Source organism: Lasiodiplodia theobromae, assembly GCF_012971845.1.
Source record: "Lasiodiplodia theobromae strain AM2As chromosome Unknown scaffold_15, whole genome shotgun sequence".
Classification (NCBI taxonomy): Eukaryota; Fungi; Ascomycota; class Dothideomycetes; order Botryosphaeriales; family Botryosphaeriaceae; genus Lasiodiplodia; species Lasiodiplodia theobromae.
Genome location: NW_023336355.1, coordinates 433,635 through 457,024, shown reverse-complemented (window position 1 = coordinate 457,024; position 23,390 = coordinate 433,635). Strand labels below are relative to the sequence as shown.

The window sequence follows — 23,390 nt, the reverse complement described above, 5'->3', positions numbered from 1 at the left end:
TACAAGTTGATCGGCTTTACCAGCTTGGGGGAGGTATTCAGCCGCCTCATCGGCAGATAAGCTTTCGACCTTTTGCCGGGTTCGGAATGCCTGATCTCCTCCTCTTTCATAATACCATTCCCAGCCTTTGCTTGCCTCATGATCGCGCACAGCTTTGGTGTAATTTGGACTAAAAGCCATCCCACCTTCACCATGCTTATTTACTCGTCGGCTTGGTAGCACAGGCTCATCATGCCATCTGTCTCGAGCTGTGGTTGCCGGTACAACATCTTCTTTGGCTGGGCCGAAAAGATTTAGTATCCTGGTGTCCTTACCGGTGTTGTGGTACATTTCCGGAACACCTCTGGAAGAAACCTTGATTTCAGATTCCTTGTGGTCGTGAGCTCGTGAGGCCAGCAAACTGAAGCTGCCGGTTTTGAAAGAAGATGCTTCGGCCCGCTGTATGAAACCGGGCTTGACCGGCTTGCCGCCTTTTCTTTTCTGTTTGCGAGCGGGACGGTCGTTCTCTGGTCCAATGATATCGTCATCGCTCAGCATATCTTCGCCATAACCATCTTCCTCCTCCCCAGAGGCAGCGCCTTCGGAGACGTCCTCCTCAACGTCAGGCTCGTCTTCTGCTGCTGCTGCGTCAAAGTCATCATCTTCGCCTGAGTCTTCTTCATGAGCAAAAATCTCGCTGCCCGTAGCCTCATCGTCAAAATCTAGACCGTCAAATGCATCATTTGTGTAGCGTTTGGCCGGACGCGCTCTGCCGGACGTTCGCCGGGTAGCCATTGTGTTGCCGTAGTCCAGGTGAGGTGGTTGAGGTAGCGTTAGTTTTTTCTAGGCCGAATTGAAATCGCCTTATCGCAATCCCGTGTTCACATGCCCGGGCGAAGTCGGGCCCACAGATGTGTCGGAGTCAGGTGGACGCGTGAGCGGTGTTGCGCGGTGATGGGCCGGGACGCGGCAGAAATTGTTCAGGCGGGCGCCGATGAAGATGCCGCGGTTGTAGCCGAACGCGCCCGAGCTCTAGATGACATCGTCGCAGACAAGCATCCCCACAGCCTCCACGCAACCATACGCTCTTTCCTTGCTGTTTCTACGCAAACCTCGGCCCTATGTCACTCTAGCACTGTTTCCGACCCTCCTTTCTCCGCATCCATACCGTACCGCAGCATCTCCCTATGGCATCTCTACCTCCCCGCCAGGCATCGCAGCGACGCTCGTCGCCCCGCGAACAGGGAAGCTCCTCCGAGCAGGCTACCTTGTCGCGCGCCGATAGCGAGTCCCTTTCCACGGCCTCCGCCGCCTCAGATACCGTTCTGTTCGATAGCGCCCACATTCTGTCCCACAGCGCCGCGTCTCAGAAGACCGAGGGGAAGCAGGCTGCCGTACGGCCACCGGATAACGAGGAGGACGAGCCGCGCAAATGTTGGATCTGCTTCAACGACGAGACTGAGGATGGGCCCAACTCGTCCGAGTGGCGCAGTCCATGTCCATGCGCCCTGGTGGCTCATGAGGACTGTCTGCTCGACTGGGTCGCCAGCCAGGAAGCACCCAATGCCCGGCAGCAAGCCGGTAAAGGCTCCACGTTCTTGTGCCCTCAGTGCAAGAACGAGATCCACCTGAAGCGCCCGACCAGCAAAATCGTCAACGGAGTGCGTATCATCGAGCGCATAACTAGCCACCTCGTACTGCCAGGCGCCATGGGGGTGTTGGGATATACAGTCTACCAAGCATGCTTCATGCACGGTGTGAGCACCGTGTACGCCATCTTTGGTCTCGAAGACGGTTATCGCATCCTGGAGCCTCTACACCAAGGCCCGGATGCGTGGCGCACTCATGCGCACGACTCGGTGGCTCTGGCTGCCGTCACACGCTTCTTCGAGCACGCCCGCCTATACTTCGGCCTCTCTGCCATTCCGCCGATTCTAATCTCTTCCCGCTTCTCGATCGCGGACAGTTTCCTCCCTATCCTCCCTATCGTCTTCCTCGCCTCTTCAAACGTTGGCGAGGATGTGCTCAACTTCGGCCACTGGCCGCCCAGCGCCGCGCTCTCCTTCTCGCTCCTCCCCTACATCCGCGGCGCATACTACACATATATGGAAAAGACTTGGGCGGAAAAGCAACGCCAGTGGCTGAAGGATGTCCAGCCTCGCGCTGGAGAGACGGAGGACGAGCAGGAGAATGCGGAGAACGGCGCTGACCACTTCGAGGAGGGTGAAGGTGTCGACCTCTTGCTAGAGTTCGGCCTGAATGACGAGGATGACGAGGAGCACTTCCACGACGATTTCCACGACCTTCCGGGCGTTGGCCAGTGGCCCGGCGACAGGCCTGCCAACCAACAAGCGCCGCCGTTCGATGCCCCTCCGCTGGATGACGACGGTCTCCCCCAAGCGCAGCAGCAGCCGCCACAACAGCAGCAGCAGGGTGAGGCACCACAGCGACCGCGGCCCCGCCAGCGCAATCAGCGTGATCGCAATCTTATTTGGCAGACGAATACTTTCGCAGACACTATTATCGGCGCTCTGGTCTTTCCATCTATCGCCGCGGCCGTGGGTGAGCTGATCCGTCTTGGCTTGCCAAGGAAGTTGACTACGCCGCCTGCGGTCGGCCGGCCAACGGGCTTGCTGCAGCAGCGGTGGGCTCGTAGCTTGATTGGCGGCTGCCTGTTCGTGGCGGTCAAGGACGCAGTCATGCTCTACGTGCGGTGGAAGATGGCGCAGAACCACCGCAAGAGGCAAGTTTTGGATTATGACAAGAAGAAGGGTAAGGTTATTCAGAGGTAGCTGTGCTTGCCAGCAGCAATATTGTGTCGGCTATTTTATTTCCGCTTATATCCTGTGTACCCACACGTTTTGGCTCAGTGCCTTCAGGTCAGGGCATGGCGGGTCTTCACTTGTCATAGTTTCAATTTCATCATGGGAAAAACTGTGGCGGATGGACAAATAACAAATGGGCGGGCATGCAGGTAAGCGGTCCGACAAGCAGAAAGGGAGTATTGGCGTTTCTGGCAGGAAGACAGGGTGAGGCATGGTCAGGTATCACTCAGCATAGAGCAAACCACTCTGCTCAACGAGAAAAAGAAACATTCAAACTTTAGAGAGAAACTATCTTTGAGGCCGTCCATTTCTTCATTGGTGCATTGAAGCGTGTGCTGTACTTGCTTCACGGGTATCTTTTCTGTATCCTTATAACGCCACCATTTGAAACCATTATCGAGAAATTTCACCAGCAATCCCACCAGGCATCCGTTGGGGAACTACTCCGGGAATATGGTCTGCTGAAGGACGTTGTTGCGGCAGTCGCAGTTGGGGTCGTCGCAGCCCGTGGGGTGAGCAGGATCGTACTCCTCGTATCCGAGGTCCTCATCCGAATCCGTCTCATTGTCCTCGTCGTTGACGTCAATTCCACTGCCATAAGCTCCACCTCCGCCAACCGCCTTCTCCGGCTCCTCGGCCTTGGCCTTCTTGTCTTCTTCAACGGCAGCGAACGCCTTCTTGAATCCGCCACCTCCGCTCTTGGCGGCAGGAGCAGCACCAGCACCACCGTTGCCACCGGCATCGCCGGACGTGGCAGGAGCAGATCCGAAGGCGCTCTTGAAGCCGCCCTTCTTGAAACCGCCGCCGCCGCCACCACCGGACGGCTTGGATGCGCTCATGTCGAGCTTGACCAGACCAGCTTCCTTGTCGCGAGCGCGCTCAGCACGACGAGCCTTCTCGGCAGCTTGCGGGTTCTTAGACATTTCCTTCATGTCCTTGAGGCGCTGTTGGAGAAAAAGTGTTAGAAAATTGCTAATCAGGAAGTAAAGAAACTAGATGTTTGTGCATGCAAGGAATATAGGTGATGTTGGGTAGATGTTTTGAGGTGAAGAAAGGGTGGGCAAGTGAGGCAAAAAGGAGGGAGATATGCTAACGCGCATGCTAAGGTGATGGTGCCTGTGGTGTAGTCAATTGGGTTCTTTCGCTTTCCTTTTTATGCTGGTGGTCATACGATCCGATGTGAGTTTCATATTCGTTGTGGCGCTGGTAGCCTTTCTGGCAGAGGTCGCCTGTGGTCCTGGTCAGTTTGATTTGCATGACCAGGTAGGGGACTGGCATAGATTACTTACAGAAGAAGTTCTTAGCGGCTTCACGAGCGCTCTCAGTCTTTGGGTCAAATAGTCAGCAGAAATCGGCATTGGGTTGTCGGCGTGTGGAGCAGCTGACCTTGGGGGCAGGGTTCATGAAAGTGCGCTGCGCAGTAAGTTAACAGACTGTTTCCCATCTGTTAGAGGAGCAGTATGCTTACAGGAGGCATCTTGGCGGATTCCGCGCGAAATGCGGGTGGTTTGGTTAAGATCTTGTCGGAATCGAAAGCCGTCGGTGATGGCGTCTGGTTGGTGTTGCGGCTCTGGAGTTGCCGAGTGACGAAAGCTGGAGTGATCGGCGGCGCGCTCGGCCACGACTTTCGCCGATCCGATCTTGAAACCAGGCCAGCGCGTCACAGGCCACCTATTTCCGCTTACCGCTTTCCACGCCTCTCCCCAACGTCATTCATCTTCGACGTCCAGATCCCCCCAGAATGCAGTACCCCGCCAGCGACGCGGCGTCGGTCTTCAGCCTTGAACTGCTTGAGCCATCGCCAGTAGACGATACCCCGTACGAAAATGAAAAGAGCTATTTCCCCGATGAGCTTCCCCCAGAGGATCCACCGCCAAAGCTGCTGGGGCGGTCAACAACACTAGGTTTAAGTGGTCGTGGACCCGCATTCTATCGTAAGTATACATCACTTGAAGGCATCTTTGGCTTTTTTTCTTTCACGATATTGGCAATCTCCTCATCAGTTTTCACTCTCTGCCCCCTGGTGCCAAGAAGTGGCCGCTCATGGTCGAATCCTTCCGGAGCTCGCTCGCTGAATCATCCTGGCGATCATGCACTGAAGATTGATACTATGGCTTTTGTACGGGAAATATAGGATACATTTGCTGACCAATGTTGTAGTGACACGCATACAAAAATACTCGTCGTATGCATTTTCCGTTTTTGCCGCTGCCCATATCACGAATACCGCTCTCATACCATTGGCAACCCGCTCAATCGCCGCAAGCGATACCTACCTACTTCTAACGCGGCCTTACTACCAAGACTTTCCTTTTGAGCCTCTCCTTGTCATTGCCCCGCTTGTTGTCCACGTCGGTTCCGGCATTGCCCTGCGCTTCTACCGGCGAAGGCAGACGTTGAAGCGTTACGCGGGCGACAGCGCGACTTTCTCCGAACGCCGGACTGTTCCATGGCCGAAACTCTCCGGCACCTCGGCACTGGGCTATATGACGACTCTCCTTGTCGGCGGCCACGCCTTCGCCAACCGCATCCTTCCTCTGTGGGTTGAGGGCAGCTCGGCTGGAATTGGACTAGAGTATGTCAGCCACGCCTTTGCACGACACCCCGGACTTGCTTTCGCTGGATTTTCTGCCCTGGTGAGCGTGACTGTCTGGCACTCGATCTGGGGCTGGGCGAAGTGGTTGAACCTGAACCCGGCCAGTGTGATTCACGGAGGTGTTGAGAGTCAACTCCGTAAGAAGAGGAGGTGGTATTTGATCAATGCCCTTGCGGCTGCAGTCACTGGTACGTGGCTTTGGGGAGGCATTGGAGTTGTTGGTCAGGGTGGTCCTGCCACGGGTTGGGTTGCGAAGGACTATGATGCGCTTTTCAAGAGCATTCCGTACGTCGGGGAGTACCTCTGAGAGTACAAGGTAGAAAGAGAAGGGCGGATTATTTGAGTTTTGGGTATCAGATCCGGAGTATCAGTTCGATTAGAATTGGGTGGCACGGTGTGTTATGACTGTATCAGAATACCCGGCGCTGACTAGAGTTAGCATCTCCTCTTCTCAAGGCAAGTTGGTTAGAATGTCAACGAGAGAACGAATCCACTATTCAAGAGAAATAAATACCCCATGATTCCGGCGAAATCGTCGATGCAGAAAAATACTGTTTTGAGTCACATCCTCCTGGTTTCCTTCCCCTGTTCTTTGTTTGCATTACTGGTTCCAGCGCCGAACACATACAGTTTACCCACGACATGACCAAAAAAAGAATACACGCTAGTCTTGGGCTGCAGTACCTCCCTAGATACTCAAGTTTCAAGTCTAGTGCTCGGTTGGCTCATGGTCTCCAGGTCGCTATAACCAGCCCATGAAGATTTCCAGTCCAATGCTCAAACTCAACATCAAATCTCGAGTCCGCGTCCGCAAACAATTTCTTCCAATCAGTCTCGCTACGTTCACGACCGTTCAACAGTTGAAGCATCGCAAGATCACTGAATCTGCAACCAGACATTAGCATCACCGGCCGCAGTAACGAGTATGAAGAATAACATACCTTGCCTCTCGTTGTTTATACCCAGCTTTCGACGCCTCTGGCATCAACCTGTCACACACAACGACCCTCGCGCCCTCCTTCAACGCCGGGATCAGGGCCCGAATTATCTTGACGCAATAATGGTCCGGGAAGTCATGCATGACCTTCCGCAGGAAATACACGTCCGCGTTCTTCACACCCTGCTCCTTGAAGAAGTCCTGAATCCTGAACGACACGCGCCCGCGATACCACTCCGGCAGTCCTTCCTCGCCCAGTGCCACCGGGCCCGGCAAATCCTCGACCACGAACCGCACCCGCTCCGTCGTCGCGTCCGCCAGCGCCATGCTCGCGTGCCCACGATTGCCGCCAACATCAACAACGACGGCGGAACCGTCCGGCTGAGCGGCGGCCGCGGACTCATCCAACTCCCACCATAGCGGCGACCGGCTCAGCCCGTCCTGCCCCTGAACCAGCATCTGCGGCAGGGCGTTGAAGGCACCGGCGGCGCGCCTGACGCGGGCCGGGTCCTTCGCCAGCTCAGCGAAGAACGACTCGTAAGCACCTGTTTCGGTGCCTCCGCCTCCACCTCCACCTCCACCAGCATTCGCGAGGGCGAAACCGGTGCAAGCGGGCTCGCGCGAGCAGCGCCAGCGCGCCAGCGCGTCGAGCGTCGTGCTGCCCGCGGCGCCGCCGTTCTCCTCGGCGTAGAAGCCGACGAGGGCCGTGAAGTCCGGGTCCCGGAGCAGGCGCGAGACGGGCGTGTGCTGGATCTGGCCCAGAGAGGGCTCGGCGAAGATGCCTTCGACGATGCTGTTGCGGAGGAGGCGCGCGAGGGTTTCGGCGTCGAGGGCGCCGCCGCTGGTGTGCTCTGCGAGGGCGGCGAAGGACGTGCTGCCGGTGGTTGGAACTTTTGCGGGGATGTCGTAGCGTGCGAGGGCGAGGAGGCTGGTTATGTCGCCGGTCTGAAGGTCTCTTGTTAACTGAGGTTTGCATGGTTGTAGATGGAGGGAGGAGAGGGAGGATGCCGTACGCTGGACATTAACATGTTGTATATGGTTTCTGCAGGACCGAGAGCCATTCTATGCAACTCACGGATAGCGGTAATGAGACGCGCACGGCAGTCGAGATCACTTTGTGTCAGATCGCGGAAGCCGATTTTGGATTCGACATCGACAACCCCACGCTGGTCAAGCTCCTTGGCGTTGGCCAAAATAACTTCCGCCAACGCTGTTAGTGACATCTTTGGGATGTTTGATATTCATATAGTCGATGTGGATGAAGGTGTGAAAGCACGCCTCAGGCTTTGAGTGATGTTTCCCCGCAATAGAAACTTGTGCCTTAGTGCTTACCTTACAACACCTCCGGTATAGCACGACTAGCCGTAACTATAATATTCATCAGCCCATTATTCTAAGCCTACTTTGGCTCTTCGCCTTGGCGCCTATATCTACCTCTTGGTTATGCTAGTCAGTGAGCAACAAAGGGGTAGATTAATAGCTGGTAGACAATACAAGAAAGAGAGTAAAACTATGTACTGTCTTTTTTCTTACTTCCTACTTGTGAAAAGTGATGAAATAAGTTGGGCGGTAAAACACCAAGCAAAATACTTATCGATTCAAGATCACATTGGCAGTCTACAACGAACGTCTATTTTTAGCTACCGTAAAATCTCTCGAAGCTCTTCGATATAATGTTGGCCAGAAATACATTGCGTATCGCTTCGTTCAGACGTCCATAAAGTTATTATGTTACTCCAACTTCTCCCATGGGAATGTCGTTAAGCTGACCAAAATATCCGTTCCATAAGTGTGAAAAGGGTTGAAGTAAAGAGGTAGAACCCCACTTTCCCAAAAGGTTGCACTGCATGAGTAGCCTAAGCCTCAGCCTCAGAATAAAGAGGCGGCAACGCTCGCCGGAATCGCATGACCGGCACTCTCACGCTCAGCCTTGGGCTCGCGACCTACCTTCAAACGAACATGCCTGCCGATCAAAGTTTACATCGGAAACTCAGGAAGAAAATCCGAGATAAATTTCATTCTGATCACAGTTTTGTTGATTCTGGCAAAGAGACACGAGGTGGAACGCCCGTTTCGCCCCCAAAAGCCTTGGGAAACGGTTCTCTGGCCTCGGTCGAACCGTTCACACTCGCTTCATCAGCCTCGGCTTCCAATGCCCAATCAAATACCAAGTCAGAGCCGTGTAGTGATCTCGGGGAGCATGCGTTCCAGGTAGCCGTCCGGAAGTGGCAAGATGGTCTTAAAGAAGAAGAACGCAAGGCCTTCCTTGACGCAATCAGTGGCCAGAGCAAAGAGGAAATCGTAAAGGATATCATTCAGCTTGATCAGCGGCATGAGAAGACGTCTAAATCTCGCAGAAACGCAGGTACAATCCACAAAGTGGTTCAGATACTCGACCCTTCGATACAAGTCATTTCGTTGGCGCTATCTGCGGACCCTGCAGCTTCCCAGGTCTCCTCAATTATCCTTGGCGGACTCAAACTTATTCTCAAGGTGAGTTATTGTTTAAAGCTCAAACTTAATCAGTATCGAAGCTAACCAGCCAAAGATGGCCAAAGGCTGGGAAGAGTTCTTCTCAAGGCTGACAGGCTTGCTTGACCGCTTGAGCAAACACACCGATAGATGGACCATGTATGCCAAGGCACGGCTCAAAGACGACGAGAGACTCTTGATTCTGGATAGCCTAATAGATGTCTATGGGGATTTGCTCAGGATCTGCCAAGAAGGCCGGCGTGTATTCCTGTCTCTTAACGACCAGAAAGAGAAAGAAAAGGAGAAAAATGCAGTTTCTTGGAGAATCCTGATACACCAGATATGGAAACCATTCGAGGAGACATTCGGTGGCATCGAGCAAGAGCTGGCCTCCCACGTGGATCAACTGCAAGACGCAGCTGAAGCAGTAAATCTCAGAGTCACAACGGAGATCCGCGACAAACTCGACCAGAGTCTAGAACAAGCCGAGCAAGGGAAGATCAAGCAAGAGAGAGCAGCATTCATGAACTGGATCTCAAGTTTGGATTTCGAAACAGCACACAAGCTTCTTTACGAGAGACGACTAGACGGAACAGGTGATTGGATCTTTGGGAGCCGCGAATATCAGAGATGGAAAGATCACCATGGTTCCTCGCTTCTTTGGTGTTACGGGAATGCCGGCACAGGCAAATCAGTCCTTGTCTCGAACGTGATCGACAAGCTGTCTCAAAAATATGAGCTGCTGGACAACTTTGGGATCGCATTTGCATACTGCAAGTATGACGACAAGAGCACTCAGCCCCTGATTGCCATCCTACCTGCTATAATCAAGCAACTGTGCTACAAAAAGGCTGTACTCCCTGATCGCATCATTCAACTCTTTCGGGACTATTCCGGACAGGCAAAGCCACGGACTGAAGATCTATTCAAGGACATGTTCCAGTCTATCACTGAAGAGTATGATACTGTCTACATCGTCATCGATGCACTTGATGAATGTCCACGAAAGACAAAGGATACCCTGGGACAGAGGGGCCGCATCATTGACTTCATCATTGATTCTGTCAGATCAAATCCCAGAGTCAAATTCCTTGTAGCCAGCCGCTACGAAAACGACATCAGACGTGCATTTCAGAACTTTGATCGAACCGTCGAGTTGGAAGCAAAATATGTGCGAGCGGACATCAAGAAGTATGTCAAGTACGTTGTCAACAAAGAACCGGATTTGCGAAAACTCGGAAAGAACATGAAGGAAAAAATCATCCAGACTTTGACAACAGCAAACAATGCAATGTAGGTATCATGACCAATTCCTATTTCAAGAGAGACTATGCTGACTGTAAGTCTCAATTCGATAGGTTCCTATGGGTGCACCTTCAACTGGAGGTGCTGACTTCTCAGTCACTTGAGATCGACGACATTGACGAATTCCTCAAAGATATACCCTCGGATATCGATGACACTTACGACCGTTCTTTGAGCCACATCCACTCGCTGAGTGAACGTGAGAGAAACCTTGCATACAAATGTCTTGCATGGGTACTTTACACTGCACGACAACTTCGAGCCGACGAGCTACGTTATCTCGTTGCTTTGCCAGACGACGAGGCCAGATGGAGCTTGAAGGTGCAGCCAAAATCAATCGAGGCCATATTAAGTGTCTGCAGTCATCTTCTTATCCAAGACGGAGACATGATCCGAATGGTTCATTACTCTGCCAAGGAATACATCTTCGAAACAAAACGCCATACGACCACTCGAGACTGGGTTGAGAAGTTACAGCAAACCGAACAGGCACTGGACTACATCGCGTCCTGCAGTCTATCGTATGCACTATGGCCAGAATTGGACGAACCATGCGATACGCTACAAGATCTGATTGTAAGAGTGGAAGAAAACCGTGCACTATGGCATGCGGCAAAGTACTTTGACCTTTACGTTTTCAAGGCCACTGGAAGGCTCTGTGATCATAGCTCAAACCTTCTAGAGAGACTATTGACACAGGACACAGCACATCTTCGAGCACTTGTGCAGCTCAGATTTGTGCGAGACCATTTTGATCTGGATACTGTGGCAGCTGATTTCCATCCTCCAGATATTCCCATCAACATGGCAGCACTGGTCTTCGCAACACATCTGCATGGAACTCGAGAAGTAGATCAACATCGTCAAAGGCTCTTCGAGAAGGGTATCCCACCGCGAACCATGCATTTGGCAGCTACAGAAGGTCTTCTTGACTCAGTCAACGAGATTTTAAAGGCGAAACACGATCCAAACGAAAGAGATGGCAAAGGAGCAACACCACTCTACTATGCTGCAAAACACGGACACCTGGATGTCTGCCAGGCTTTGCTCAGAGCTGGAGCCAGTCCTGATAGCCAGTTGAACGACGAAAATTACAGCGATTTCCCCCTGCACATCGCCTCGGAAGAAGGTCAATACCACATTGTCGATCTGCTCTTGCACAAAGGAGCTAAGGCATCTATCATCGGTGAGTGATATAGTTTTTTTTTTTTTGTACTCTGTTTGATCATTCTTCAAATTGGTTATGTGGCTTTCTCGGATGATGGCGGTAACCAATCTCTTCAATCTGAGGTATTGCGCTTCGAATTACACGTGCTCATTTCTGATTTGGGTTCAGGAGGCCGGTATCACACTGCTATGATAGCAGCTTGTGTCAAAGGAGCTGAGCAAATTGCACACCGCCTGCTCTTTGCTAATGCAGACTTTCGAGTACGGAGTGATGCCTACGGCTCAGCTCTTTACGCTTCTTGTGCAAGCGGTTGCATCGACTTCGTGCAACAGTTGCTGGATCGAGGTTTGGACGTGAATGAACCATGTGGACCACCGAACTCATATGCATACCCTCTGATTGTGGCTTGCATCAATGGCCATGACAGAATTGTGGAACTTCTGGTACGCAAAGGAGCCGATCTCAATGTCACAACGGCGCATGGTGACTACCGTCATGCTCTACCAGCAGCTTGCCATAGCTGCGGAACCGCAACTGTCTTGAATCTCTTGGAACATGATTGCGGAAGAAAAGGACGTAGTTCGTATTACGATCGTGCCCTTTACGAAGCCTGCGGAAACGAAAGCCCGAGATTGCAGCTGATCCAGCTTTTACTTGGAGCTTACAAGGCCAACCCAAACGTCCGCCACAAGGAAACAGAGCATGGCTTCCCGCTCATTGCGGCCTGTAGCAATGGCGACCTGAGTGCCGTTAGGCTGCTTCTAGAGTGCGCCGACAACAAAGCGGACGTCAACGTCCACTTTGGGTACGACACACCTCTCACGGCAGCATGTGCGGCCCGGAGTCCAGAGATTGTGGAACTACTCATCCAAAATGGTGCGGATGTCAACAGAAAATTTGGAAAGTACAACTATCCGTTACTTATCTCTGTCTTTGGCGGGGATTCCAGGCGGAATGGCGACCAAGGGACCGCTTGTGTTCTGCTGAGGAACAAAGCCGACGTCTTACTTGCCGGGCGTAACAGCCTCCGCAGATTTAGACGTAATGAGGAAGGTGGTTTAGCAGACATTGCGAGACTTGGCGACAAAGGCACTGCGCCAAACCAGGGCCGTCTGATGCGCACGGGAACACGGAGAAATGATGAGGCCGACATTGATCCTGTTCTATCGGAGCTTGTTCAATATAATCGGGACATCTTGGAGGTTGGCATTGGTCCTGAGAAACATTTGAAGAGGGTTGTAGACGGCCGAAAAATGCCCCGGGTGCGTAAGATACTCGACGAGATCATACCCGTCGACGAGCCCACCGGGGCGGATGTTTACCGCCTAGATAACTTTTTCAGCCATGCTTGATGGAGACTCGTCTTCAAGCATTGAGAGTTGGTCAAGGTGTACAGACAATCTGAAGAATTCAGTTCTGAGTTAAAGTCTACGTCTGAGAGCTTCGCCACAACTTGTGATTATATATGTTAAGTCTGCTCCATCAATTCGCCGGGTATGCACGCTGCATCTTCGAAGCGAGACGGGCGTCTGCGGTACAAACACCCAACGATATGAAACATCCCCGGACCGCAATTCTCTATCTACTTGAACTCTGTTCCATGAAAGGCACAGTTTCATGTACTTTGTTGATCGACTAGAAGTCATTTTCTCTGTGGCTTTGTCAGCCTCCGGAAACCGGCCGGAATCGGAGATGCCCTATCAATTATCGCCCAACGTCGGATAACCTCGTGATGACCGCGACGGTATAAATTGCTCATATCAGATCCTCTTTCCGAATGCATCGTAATTGTATCCATATCCTTCACCACCTCTCAAAAGCTCAATATTTGCTACCCATTGCCCCTCTTGTGTTCTTACGAAAGTACAATCAACCTTCTGGAAGCATACCATACCCCCACCTCTCTCAATCTGAAAGTGGCCACTATACCATCTCTTCCACACATTCGAAACCGACATACGGCCCAACTCCAGAAGCTGCAGTAGCAGCTAGATTCGCCCTCAGCCCTCCATCAGCCTTCTGGTTCATCACATAAATCCATTGAACATGGGTTCCAATTCCTTATCAGATCCCATCCCCACAACACCCTCCATCCTCTTCATCACCGCCAACCTTCCCACCCCCGAGGATGAAGCCGCCATCTGGATCGGCAAGATCGAAGCCTACCTCACCGACCCCCTCAACGCCTTCCGCGCGCGCGGCGCCGCCGTCACGCTGCGCACCTTCCAGGACCCCGCCCTAACCGCCGCGGCCATCGCCTCCACCTACACGCACGTCCTCTTCCTCGCCGTCGACAAGTACATCCACCACATGCCGGCCTTCACGGCCTTCCTCGACGCCACGCTGCCCGAGGCGCGGCGCCTGAACCCGCGCCTGCGCATCCACAACCCAGCCGCCGTCGTCCGCTGGAACGCCAACAAAACCTACCTCGCCGAGCTGCAAGCGCTGGACACAGCAGGCTTCCACGTCCCCCGCACCGCCTTCCTCGACCCGGCGACGACCGACGCCCCCGCGCTGGCCGCACACCTCGCCGCGGACGCGCGCGTCGCGGGCAACCCCTCCACGCCCGTCGTGCTCAAGCCCAGCATCGCCGCGTCGGGCCACAGCACGCACCTGCTGCGCAGCCCGCTCGCGCTGACGGCGGACGACGTCGCGGCGCTGGAATCCATGCGCGCTGCCGCCGCGGCGACGCAGCAGCAGATGGGCGCGATGCTGCTGGTGCAGGAGTACCTGCCACGGGTGGCGGCGCAGGACGGCGCGGACGGCAGCGGCGGCGAGTGGAGCATGATTGTGGTGAATGGGCGGCTGACGCACGCGGTGCGCAAGAGGCCGCAGGCGGGCGAGTTCCGCATCAACTCGGCGTTCAAGGGCGTGTGGGAGCCGATGGCGGCGGAGGGCGACGCGCGGGTGCCCGAGTGCGGGCGGGTCGTGGCGGGGAGGGTGTGGGAGTGGTTGGTGGGGAAGGAGAGGGTTTTGAAGGGGGAGAGGGGGGAGACGGAGGTGGAGACTACGGAGTTGTTGTATGCGAGGGTGGATGGGGTGGTGGGGGAGGATGGCGAGTTTGTGTTGATGGAGGTGGAGCTGATTGAGCCGTGGCTGTGGTTGTTGGACCAGGAGGGGCATCCTGGGAGGGAAGGCTTGAAGGTGTTTGTGGATGCTGTGCTGGACGATGGTGGGCTGTGACTGCCTACTGTACTAGAAGAGGAATAACAGATCAGTGTCAAATCAGGTGTACTAGAAATGTGTATAGGTTAACTCTAAAAATAGACGCATGTTGAAGTCTATTCGACGCGCCTGTTGAATATGTACATTCCTTTTCCGGTTAGAACCATGACTGGCTGGCTGCTGAACGATGCTGCTTCTCTTTATCCTGTTCTATCTTTCTAGATACACGACAGGCCTCGTCTTTGACAAAGCCACGCATGTACGAAAGAGTTGAATCTTCGTGGGTCCCATCACTTGCTCGACCAGCTTCCAGAAAGTCCCCTTGCCCTCGCCCATTCAAGCCTGCGAGTCGATCTACCACCAAAGTGACCTTCCGTATCTCGAGAAGGATGACCTTCTGCTTCAACGCATATTCATCTTCTCCATCTATGACGAACGTCCCAAACCGGATCAGCGAACCGCATCCGCTGTACCAAGTCTCACTGTACGTGGCCAGGAGCTGAAGGAGGCACGTGTAGATGAAGAGCAGCAAGGATGTGCTGTGTGGCCCGCTACACGCGAGAAAGTCGTCGGTGATGGCGCTCAGCATTGATCTGCCGAGATGTAGCATCTGGTCGAGTCCCGTCCCTTCCACGGGGCATTGTTGCAGATTCCGCATCGTGCAGCTGACGACCTCGAAGCAGTTGCAGGCTGAGTGCTGATGTTTTCTTTGTTGCTGTTGCTGTTGTTTGCTGGAGTTGCTGGAACGGCTGGAATTGCTGTTATTTTCGTCGTCGTCGTTGTTGCTGCTGCCTCTACCCATCTCGTCGCCGAATAGCCGTGCTTCGCCCGTTGGGAGCTGCATTGTTACTGATCCATCGCCATGCTGTTGAAGCAGTGGCGAGTTAACCTCTGCAATCGCCGAGGGAATGATTTCCGGCCCGCTGCACCACTCGAGACAGAGTTCTGACAGGTTCGGCTCGATGAAGACTGCAGTCGTCGGGTCGTATTGTGGTGGAGTTGGCGGACCCACGTCCAAGACTGTTTCGGGAGATGTGAAGGAAAAGTCCTCGAAAACAGCCGTCGCTATCGATGCGACAGTGTTCTCACGGTCGCGGCGGGAAGGAGACTGGCTGGAGGAGCGTTCCGAGGAAGAAGGCGAGAGGCTGTCGGAAGGCGGCGAAGACTTGAGATCCTCAGGGCTCGGATAAGGCTTCAGTCTGTTCTTGTACTTCGGAGTGCGGCCAAGTGGCATCGGCGGGCTGCGTTTGCAGTCGACATCTGCTTTCTTGCACCGTATGCATGACGAGGCATGGTCGGCTTCGTAGGTGCATTTAACTTTGGCGCGGTGACAGCGGTCGCAGGACGCGCGCAGCGACGGAGTGCCCTTTCCTTTTGCTGCCGTCGTTGTTTTGGCTTCCGTTGTTTTCGCTTCGGACGACATGTTCTATCTCTTTTTTCCCCTTGTTTTGTAAAAAGGGCCTTTCAACTGTTTCTTGAGAGCGCTGACGTTGGCCGATTCATTAATAACTCCAGATGCGCGGAGCGAAATAGTCGCATTTTCAGCTCAGGCACCCACATCCCGGGTTGAAGGATGGTTGGGCGGGTTTTGTACGGAGTCGGAGGACGACTGGCGGAGTTGGTGCAACAGTGCTCCGGGTTGTCAGCTGGAGTAGCGGATCGTGGCAGCCGTACTCGGTCCCCGGCCCCCGGAGATTCTCGCCTCGGTTACCGGCCTCCGAAGCCTATTTAACCAGATGCTTATCAGTCATTGTTGCCTTCAAAATTGATTTTCAAAGGTTCAATCTTGAAGGGAAATCAGGAACTATGCAATGCTAGTAGACTGCACTTGCAGAAATAGGAGAGCGTATTGCATCAAAGCCATAACGAAAAGATTAGTCTTGAGACCAGCTTTAAGTCTCCCTCGATCAAGCAGACTTGGCAATATTCAATAAAAGTTGCCAATGTCTTCATGGACGATAATAGACAAAATTGTCAGTTTACCAACAACGCCTAACCGGTACAGGAAAGCGCTTAAGGAGTTTTTCGGACTTGATGACATTGCGTCAAGCCTAGAATCCGCCGAGGGTTGTCTGTTTCAATTCCCGTCAGCACACGGTGCAGCCACCTCCGAATTTCGGAGACCGAAGTAATCCGATAATGGCCCGCCCCCTTCACTCCGGGCCCTACATAAGCCGCGATCTACGTAAGCCGGAATACATAGATTAATTGGATAAAGCGATGGTTTTCGCAACGTCTCATGAGCGCAGCCAGTCATAAGATCATTATATAACAAGATCGAGGCAGTAACATATAAAATCATCAACATGTCGCAACCCATGAAAACCTTAACATTTAAATCAGTTGCTACCCTGCTATCTCGCGCAGCCAAAATCGATGCAACGGCCGCGACAATATTAACCATCTATCTCAGAAAACGCATCATGTATGTCAGGGTGGTGCTGAAAATCACTGTTCAGCTTTGGCTAATCTTGCAATTAGGAGAAGACAAAGAAGAGGAAGGAAGAGTAAGTATAAATTAAATAACCAGTTGTTGGTAAATCAACTTCTATTCAGTGGGCACCTCATGAGGGACCTGAATATAGTGCTAGCGAATTCAGGGGTAATGAGCACCTGGTGGTGATCCCGGCCCCACGCGGGGAACGAAGTAACTGCATGGTGGTCGAAGGAATTATTGCTATTCTATTTCAAGAGAAGGAGTACAGAGGTCAAAGAAGCATGCCGTGTAGCGGTGCACTGTCGTAAGCATCTTGGAATGAGGCCTATCTCCTCGCCGGTCGAGGTCCACCGCCACGTCCACTGACATCAAAAAGAGCATTCTTTTCCTAGCTATGCGCATTCCCATCAATGAAATGCTCCAATAAAAATACGAGTGGACATGTCGGTGGACCTCAACGGCGAGGAGATAGGCGTGTGACAAGAGTGAAATGCGTAGAGAAATATTGCATTCGGAGGCTAACTCGAAGAATAGCAAGGCCCCAGAACATGGGGTAAATATGCCTCAGCAATGTCCGAAAAAAAACAAATTCACGCCAGCCTTTGGCTACCTCGAGCTTGTTATATTTGACTCCTCGTGAAATGAGTGTGGTTCGCATTCCTACAATTTCATCCACACTTCATAAATGTACAAGACTAACCGACAGAAACAGAAACCAAAAGAGCATTTGAGCTCACCCTTTTGTATCAACCGCAATAGCGAGTGTGACTATTGCACGGATTTAGACGATAGAGAGGAGACAAAAGGAGATGAATCATGTAGGAGATGCATCACAAATTCTTTTTCGTCTCTCGCTGCTCCCCAGCCCAGCTGGAGCGAAGAGACTGCTGCAAGGAAACAGAGGCAGACCGCACTCGATCCGAGAGAAAGAACGAGAAAGAGAAAAGCCCATAAAATTCTGATACCATAACCCAAAAGATTTTTAGAAAAAAGCGAAGCTTGAAAAGACCAAAAATAAAAAAAGAAAAGTGAGGGGTATCACCAACCATCCGAGGCACACACACACACATGCCTCGAGAAAAGAAAAGAAAAAATGCCCAGACCTTGAACCCATCTCTTACCTATCCCATCATTCATCACGTCATTAGAGTCGGAGAGCGTAACAAGAAAAGAAAATGAACAAACAAACGTCAAACATAGCCTCCATCATCATCATCATCAATACGCCGCCACCACCCCCGCCCTCTGCGCCCTCCCCTCCACCTCAGCCGGATCATTCTCCACATAATTCAACCACATACCCACCCTCCCCATCCCGCTTCGCGCGGGATCGCCCAATCCCGCCATGACGGACGCCTCGACAGCGGCGGCGGGCCGCTGCTGCTGGCGGGCGTACTGGTACTGGTACTGCGTCGTCATATTGTCACCCGTTATCACCGTGACCGGCGTGGCGTCTGCTGCTGCCGCTGCCGCCGCCGCTGCTCTGCGCGTGCCGCGTGTGGTGCTGCGCGTAGTGGCGCTGCGCCTGACAGTAGTACTCCGAGGCGGCTGCGGCGCTGGCTGCTGGCGCGGAGCAGCGGGGAGACCGAAGTCGTTCATATGGTGGCCGGCCGCGTTGCCGATGCCCAGGACCTCGACCTCGATCTCGGGCGAGTCGTAGCGGGAGGGAGCGGTGCGGTGGCGATGGTGGTGGCGGCGATGGATGCTGCCTCCCGCGCGGCTACGAGCAGGTTCAGCGAGGAACTCGGATTGCAGGCGGCGGGCCAGCATTTCGTCTTCGAGCTCGAGCTCGCGCTCGCGCTCGCGGTCGAGGTCGCGGCCGCCGGCGTAAGACATGCGATCCGCGCGGCTCGCGGCGGGCCGCTCCTCCTGGACGTAGACGGGGTGGGCCTGGCGCGGAGCCGGGACGGCGTACTGGTCCGGTCGGGCGTTGGGCGGAGGACGTGGAGGTGGCGGTGCGGCGCCGGCGGCGTCGTGCTCGACGACGACGTACGGCTCGGGCACGCGCATGTTCTGCAGGCGGTCGTCGTCGTCCAGGTGGGCGTAGTTGAACCACGGGCACTCGCACGTTTTCCACTTGGAGCCGCACAGCATGCAGAACTGGGCGGTGCAGCGGCATGTCATGTGGTTGCAGCCTTCCTTCAGCTCGACCATGGCCTTGCAGTTGTAGCAACGCTGCCACCCGGACTCTTTGGCCATCTCGGCGAAGGCGCGCGCCGCTTCGTCGTCCTTGGGGCACTCTTTGCGAAAGTGCCAGCGTCCGTTGCATTTTACGCAGACTTTACCGCGACAGCGCGGGCATTTGCCGTACTTGCGGCCGACGGTGGGGTCCAGGCGGATGTGCGACGGCTTGATCCACTCTCCACATCCACGGGTTGGGCAATATATCCGGTTTTTTGCAGTATATTCCTGGTACTTCTTGTTCCACAGAACCTTGAACTTGGTATCAAAGAGTCGCTCGACATATTTGAGGGGAATATGCTCAGTTGTACAACATCTCGGGGGCATATGCTGAGGATCTCTGACGGAGAGCTCGAATTGGCGTTTCAGACAAGTATGGCACATGCGATGGCCACATCCGAGTCTTGGACAGCGAGACGCGCGGACCTCGTCCATGCAGACCATGCAGTCGTACCTGGAAGCTGATGTGAGCAGCGGTGCTGTGGGAATGCTCGGAGCGACCTACTTCTTTTCCGGCGTCTGGGCCGACGGCGGTACATGGCGAAAAAGACTAAAGATTCCTCCACTATTTCTTCGTTGGTGAGGTGTTGCTGGAGGGGCGTCGGCTGGAGGGGATTTGAGAGTGCCGGTTCTTCTGAGAGAAGGGCGAGTCATGACCGGACGATTGGAGTCGCGAGCAGATGTTGTCCTGAACCAAATCAACGACTATTTCGAGCGACGAGAGGGCATTCTAAGGACATACCGACTTAACCTAACGCCGTCAGCCCTGCGCACCGAAGGCTCGGGCGCCTCTCTTTCGACCTCGACATCGATCACGTTTGCAGCAGGTGACGAAACAACCCGCCTGTGACCACCTGCGCGTGATGCCAAATCCTCTTCCCGCCGACTTCTGCTGCCACCGCTCCGAGGGGTGCTGTAGACGTAGACGCCGCTATCCCGGTCCTCGCGCTCTTTCCTGCTAGGCCGGCGTTCGTCCCGCTTACTCTTGACGCTCTTGCGAGTGCTGGCGGCGCGCATCAGCCTGGGCTCGGTGCCTGAGACCATGGTAGGAGGCGCGTAAGAGGCCGGCGCGGCGGCTGGGGCCGAAGGATGGCGGGTTTGGCGCTGGTCTGGTGGGCGGGCGTAGTACTCGGCTCGTGCCTGGCGCAGGTGGTCCAAGTCGGGAGCATGCGCGCTGCGCGAATCGTAGTCGTACGTGTTGCGGCGCGGGCGGCGAGAAGCGCGCTGGCGGTATGCGTCGGGATCGTAGGAGCGGGAATGGTCTCTCGACTTGGGAGCGAAGATTGCTCCCACGCCGTCGAGCAGATGCGAGAAGCGGCGGTTGGCAGCCATGCGGCACTACGTCTTTGGGCGGGCGGTGAGCGAGCCAATGAAGGTGGCTGGCAAGCCTGGGGCTGTGACCATGCGCCGGCGCTCACACGATCGGCAGGCGTTTCGTGGGCGCCTCGGGCATTATTCTGGTCATGGGCGTGACTGCGATGTTGCAGAGACGTGCGATTTGGCCTGAGGTCAATCTTGACTTCTAAGTTTCAGGCGCGCGTGGAAGTCAGGGTCGTCCGGCTGGGGCGCTGGGGCCGGCTGGGGTGATGCTTGAGCCCTGCGACCTGATCGCCAAAGTTAGCGGCCCCAACACGCCTCACCTTTGCCAGCACTGGAATGCCACTGCATCCACGTATCCTGCTGCATCAGGTGGCGTCATCTTCTCCACTGTCTGCCTAGCCTGCAGCGCGCCCGATTCAGTGCACCCTCACCTCCTGCATGCTACCTACTAAGCTTACCATATCCGTGTGGCACATGCTGAGCTCTGCATTCTTCACTATATAACTTTTACCAGTGGCGAGCGCTTACATAATCCTTAACTCGGGCATGTAGTAAGTTCCGCCTCAACCCGTGATCTTTGAGGCCCTTTCTAACAACCACCAGGCTCAGTGGTAGAGCGCTCGCTTTGCAGAAACATCTCGAATGCGAGAGGTCCAGGGTTCAATCCCCTGCTTGTCCATAGGCAATGCTTTTTTGCCCATCTCGAAGACGTTGACGGTGTATCAAGCTTCACTTTTTGCACCTTACAGTCGGAGTACAAACACTGCAACTATCGGCACGCGCCAAAGCCTCGATTCGTCCACTGGCACCCTTGGTCGACCTCTATGCAGCTAGCAACCCGCATGCTCCCGTCGTCTTTCTGTCCGCGCCGCCAATGCAGACTGACGCCATGTCTCCCCACTTTACAAACTTGGCTGCACCCCGAGCCAGTCTTTTTAGGTCCCAGCGGTCGGGATGCATTCGTCGATGCGCTAAGAAACTCATTCAGATGTCCGCTGAGCGGCAGTACCTGATTCGCCTGTCACTGATGCCGGTGGGATCACCGAATCTCCACACCGCGGCCAAAACAAATTTGCCGTCAATTAACTCCACTCTCCACCACCATCTTCTCTACCCACGTCCAACAACGAAGCAAAAAAAGAAGTCTCCGCTCCCAGAATCGAACTAGGGACCTTTTGATGGCATAATCATCGCGGCTCCGAAGAGCACAGATATTACAGTCAAACGTGATAAACCAACTACACCAAGCGGAGGCACGAACGCGGTGGACCGCGTTTGCTTGGATAGACTCCTCGATGAAAATTCGAATTTCAACCTTGAGTTTATATCCCTTTGTCTTACACCCGAGAATGGTGCAACCACATTTCCAACAGTGAAAGTGAATGTATGCTGTGATATCTTGGCGTCAGCAAATTTTTTACCAGGGTCAGCAGCTTATTCGGTCTTGATAAAGCGTCGTCGACGTGGTCTCTCCCGGACAGGCCGGCCAACACAACACATCCTCTTCAGTGTCGCACCACATGTAAACGCGCCCTACTCTCACAAATTGAATCCCGTCCCCAGAATGCACTAGAAAAATCTATCAGGTGCCAACCTTGCAAATACATTCAAGAGGAGCTAAAATAAGGGGGAGAAGTAACACGTCAAACAATTGGAATAGCAATATGGGCATGATCCACTCACTCAGACCAGGGCCCGACAATCTGTCCATGAGACCAACTTAGCCCCCATGGAGTTGACGCCTCTCTTGAACGTTTCAACACACACAGGATATCTCCGCCGCTGATACCTTTTGTGTATTTCACAATTTTGAATTCCATGCTCGTTTTTCCCATGAGAAAATTGAGGATTACAGCATACTCTATACGCCGACGGATAGAGACCTTAGCATGATACCTATCCATGACACCGGAATGGTTGAGTGGAAATAGTTCGATATATCTGCGCTTCCTAAGCAAATTATGCTGGATGAATGAAGAATGTTCAGCCGGTTCCTTGAACGCAGGGCTAACAAGTTCACACTCTATAGACACCGCACATCCCCTGGAATCAAGGTGTGGCGTTGTGTCAATGATAGCAAAATTACAGCTGCCCGCTATCAGCATGCTCAACCGTAAATTTCATTAACACATCTGGTTCGGAATAAAGGCTGAAGCATCAGGGATAAGGATGATACAAATTCCGCCTGTCTTGATTTCCTATAATCGCTACGTGATCTCAACTCAATCCTTCATTTGGAACCTCAAAGCGAAGGTATCAATTCCATTGTCCATTTTGTTTGACCGCTGACTGCGGGGGGAAAACCCGGGAAGCGGGTAGGTGATCAGCGGGGATGAAACACATTACCACGCTGGTAGCCTTGTGAACGTGAAGAATCTCTCCCAGATTGATAAGTGAATCCAACCACTATTAAATCATTCGTCTAAAATATTGCTCATAGTTACCTTAGATTGAAGTTGACACCCTTAGCTCTCCCCTTTGCACCACTCACGTCACATACAGAAGCACTTTCTTAATTGCCGCTTCGACTCGTCGCCACGGATCAACTTCGTCTCCAAGGTTTTGGTTTGGCTGCTAAACTGCAAAGGCTACTACACCGTCAGTCCGCCACCTTACCCCTACCCTTGAATCTTCGAGCTGCTTTAGTTGCTCACTTCATCAGTCTATCTAATAATTACTTCTTCAACTCACTCCAGTCCTACAAACTTCAGCCCGCTGCGTTTCAATATGAACAAGTGTCGCCTTGAGTCTGCTACGGCTATACCGCGTGCTATCCGCCTTCAACTGCCTCTCCCGTCTCCAGCAGGCCTAGAAATACTTCGCTGATTTCCTCTCCGCTTTTTTTTTTTTTTTTTTTGAATAAGCTTTCGAGGCCGGTATTACCGATAAGAAGAAGCTACACGAAATCCTTCTACCCTGTTTAAGTAGAGAACCCACTCAGAACCTTAACATAATTCAAGACAAGAATCACCTAAGCTCAAGCATCTGGTAGACAGGTTATGGGA

At 53.4% G+C, this 23,390-nt stretch overlaps 9 protein-coding genes across 9 annotated transcripts; 4 read left to right on the top strand and 5 right to left on the bottom strand.

Annotated features, from left to right (window-relative positions):
- Positions 1-200: 200 nt before the first annotated feature.
- On the bottom strand, positions 201-774 carry LTHEOB_5499 (Transcription factor tfiiic complex subunit tfc6; the record flags this gene model as incomplete). Its single annotated transcript, XM_035514650.1, has 2 exons — positions 201-238; positions 315-774. 2 exons carry the CDS (start codon positions 772-774, stop codon positions 201-203), a joined length of 498 nt encoding a protein of 165 aa, XP_035373789.1.
- Positions 775-1,166: 392 nt separating this feature from the next.
- Positions 1,167-2,771, top strand: LTHEOB_5498 (Ring finger domain protein; the record flags this gene model as incomplete). Its single annotated transcript, XM_035514649.1, has 1 exon — positions 1,167-2,771. One exon carries the CDS (start codon positions 1,167-1,169, stop codon positions 2,769-2,771), a length of 1,605 nt encoding a protein of 534 aa, XP_035373788.1.
- Positions 2,772-3,244: 473 nt separating this feature from the next.
- On the bottom strand, positions 3,245-4,281 carry LTHEOB_5497 (C2h2 finger domain protein; the record flags this gene model as incomplete). Its single annotated transcript, XM_035514648.1, has 6 exons — positions 3,245-3,748; positions 3,899-3,920; positions 3,976-4,033; positions 4,094-4,130; positions 4,191-4,217; positions 4,273-4,281. The coding sequence occupies 6 exons, from the start codon at positions 4,279-4,281 to the stop codon at positions 3,245-3,247; spliced, it is 657 nt and encodes a 218-aa protein (XP_035373787.1).
- Positions 4,282-4,545: 264 nt separating this feature from the next.
- Positions 4,546-5,707, top strand: LTHEOB_5496 (Dimethylguanosine tRNA methyltransferase; the record flags this gene model as incomplete). The annotated part of the gene is made up of 2 exons (XM_035514647.1): positions 4,546-4,738; positions 4,965-5,707. The coding sequence occupies 2 exons, from the start codon at positions 4,546-4,548 to the stop codon at positions 5,705-5,707; spliced, it is 936 nt and encodes a 311-aa protein (XP_035373786.1).
- A 418-nt stretch (positions 5,708-6,125) lies between these two features.
- LTHEOB_5495 (O-methyltransferase) lies at positions 6,126-7,560 on the bottom strand (the record flags this gene model as incomplete). Its single annotated transcript, XM_035514646.1, has 3 exons — positions 6,126-6,285; positions 6,342-7,282; positions 7,351-7,560. The coding sequence occupies 3 exons, from the start codon at positions 7,558-7,560 to the stop codon at positions 6,126-6,128; spliced, it is 1,311 nt and encodes a 436-aa protein (XP_035373785.1).
- A 682-nt stretch (positions 7,561-8,242) lies between these two features.
- On the top strand, positions 8,243-10,967 carry LTHEOB_5494 (uncharacterized protein; the record flags this gene model as incomplete). Its single annotated transcript, XM_035514645.1, has 4 exons — positions 8,243-8,830; positions 8,886-10,102; positions 10,168-10,690; positions 10,821-10,967. 4 exons carry the CDS (start codon positions 8,243-8,245, stop codon positions 10,965-10,967), a joined length of 2,475 nt encoding a protein of 824 aa, XP_035373784.1.
- Positions 10,968-13,328: 2,361 nt separating this feature from the next.
- Positions 13,329-14,465, top strand: LTHEOB_5493 (Glutathione synthetase; the record flags this gene model as incomplete). Its single annotated transcript, XM_035514644.1, has 1 exon — positions 13,329-14,465. One exon carries the CDS (start codon positions 13,329-13,331, stop codon positions 14,463-14,465), a length of 1,137 nt encoding a protein of 378 aa, XP_035373783.1.
- Positions 14,466-14,604: 139 nt separating this feature from the next.
- Positions 14,605-15,681, bottom strand: LTHEOB_5492 (uncharacterized protein; the record flags this gene model as incomplete). Its single annotated transcript, XM_035514643.1, has 1 exon — positions 14,605-15,681. The coding sequence occupies one exon, from the start codon at positions 15,679-15,681 to the stop codon at positions 14,605-14,607; it is 1,077 nt and encodes a 358-aa protein (XP_035373782.1).
- Positions 15,682-18,102: 2,421 nt separating this feature from the next.
- LTHEOB_5491 (IBR domain-containing protein) lies at positions 18,103-20,397 on the bottom strand (the record flags this gene model as incomplete). The annotated part of the gene is made up of 3 exons (XM_035514642.1): positions 18,103-19,519; positions 19,571-19,584; positions 19,840-20,397. The coding sequence occupies 3 exons, from the start codon at positions 20,395-20,397 to the stop codon at positions 18,103-18,105; spliced, it is 1,989 nt and encodes a 662-aa protein (XP_035373781.1).
- Positions 20,398-23,390: the final 2,993 nt, after the last annotated feature.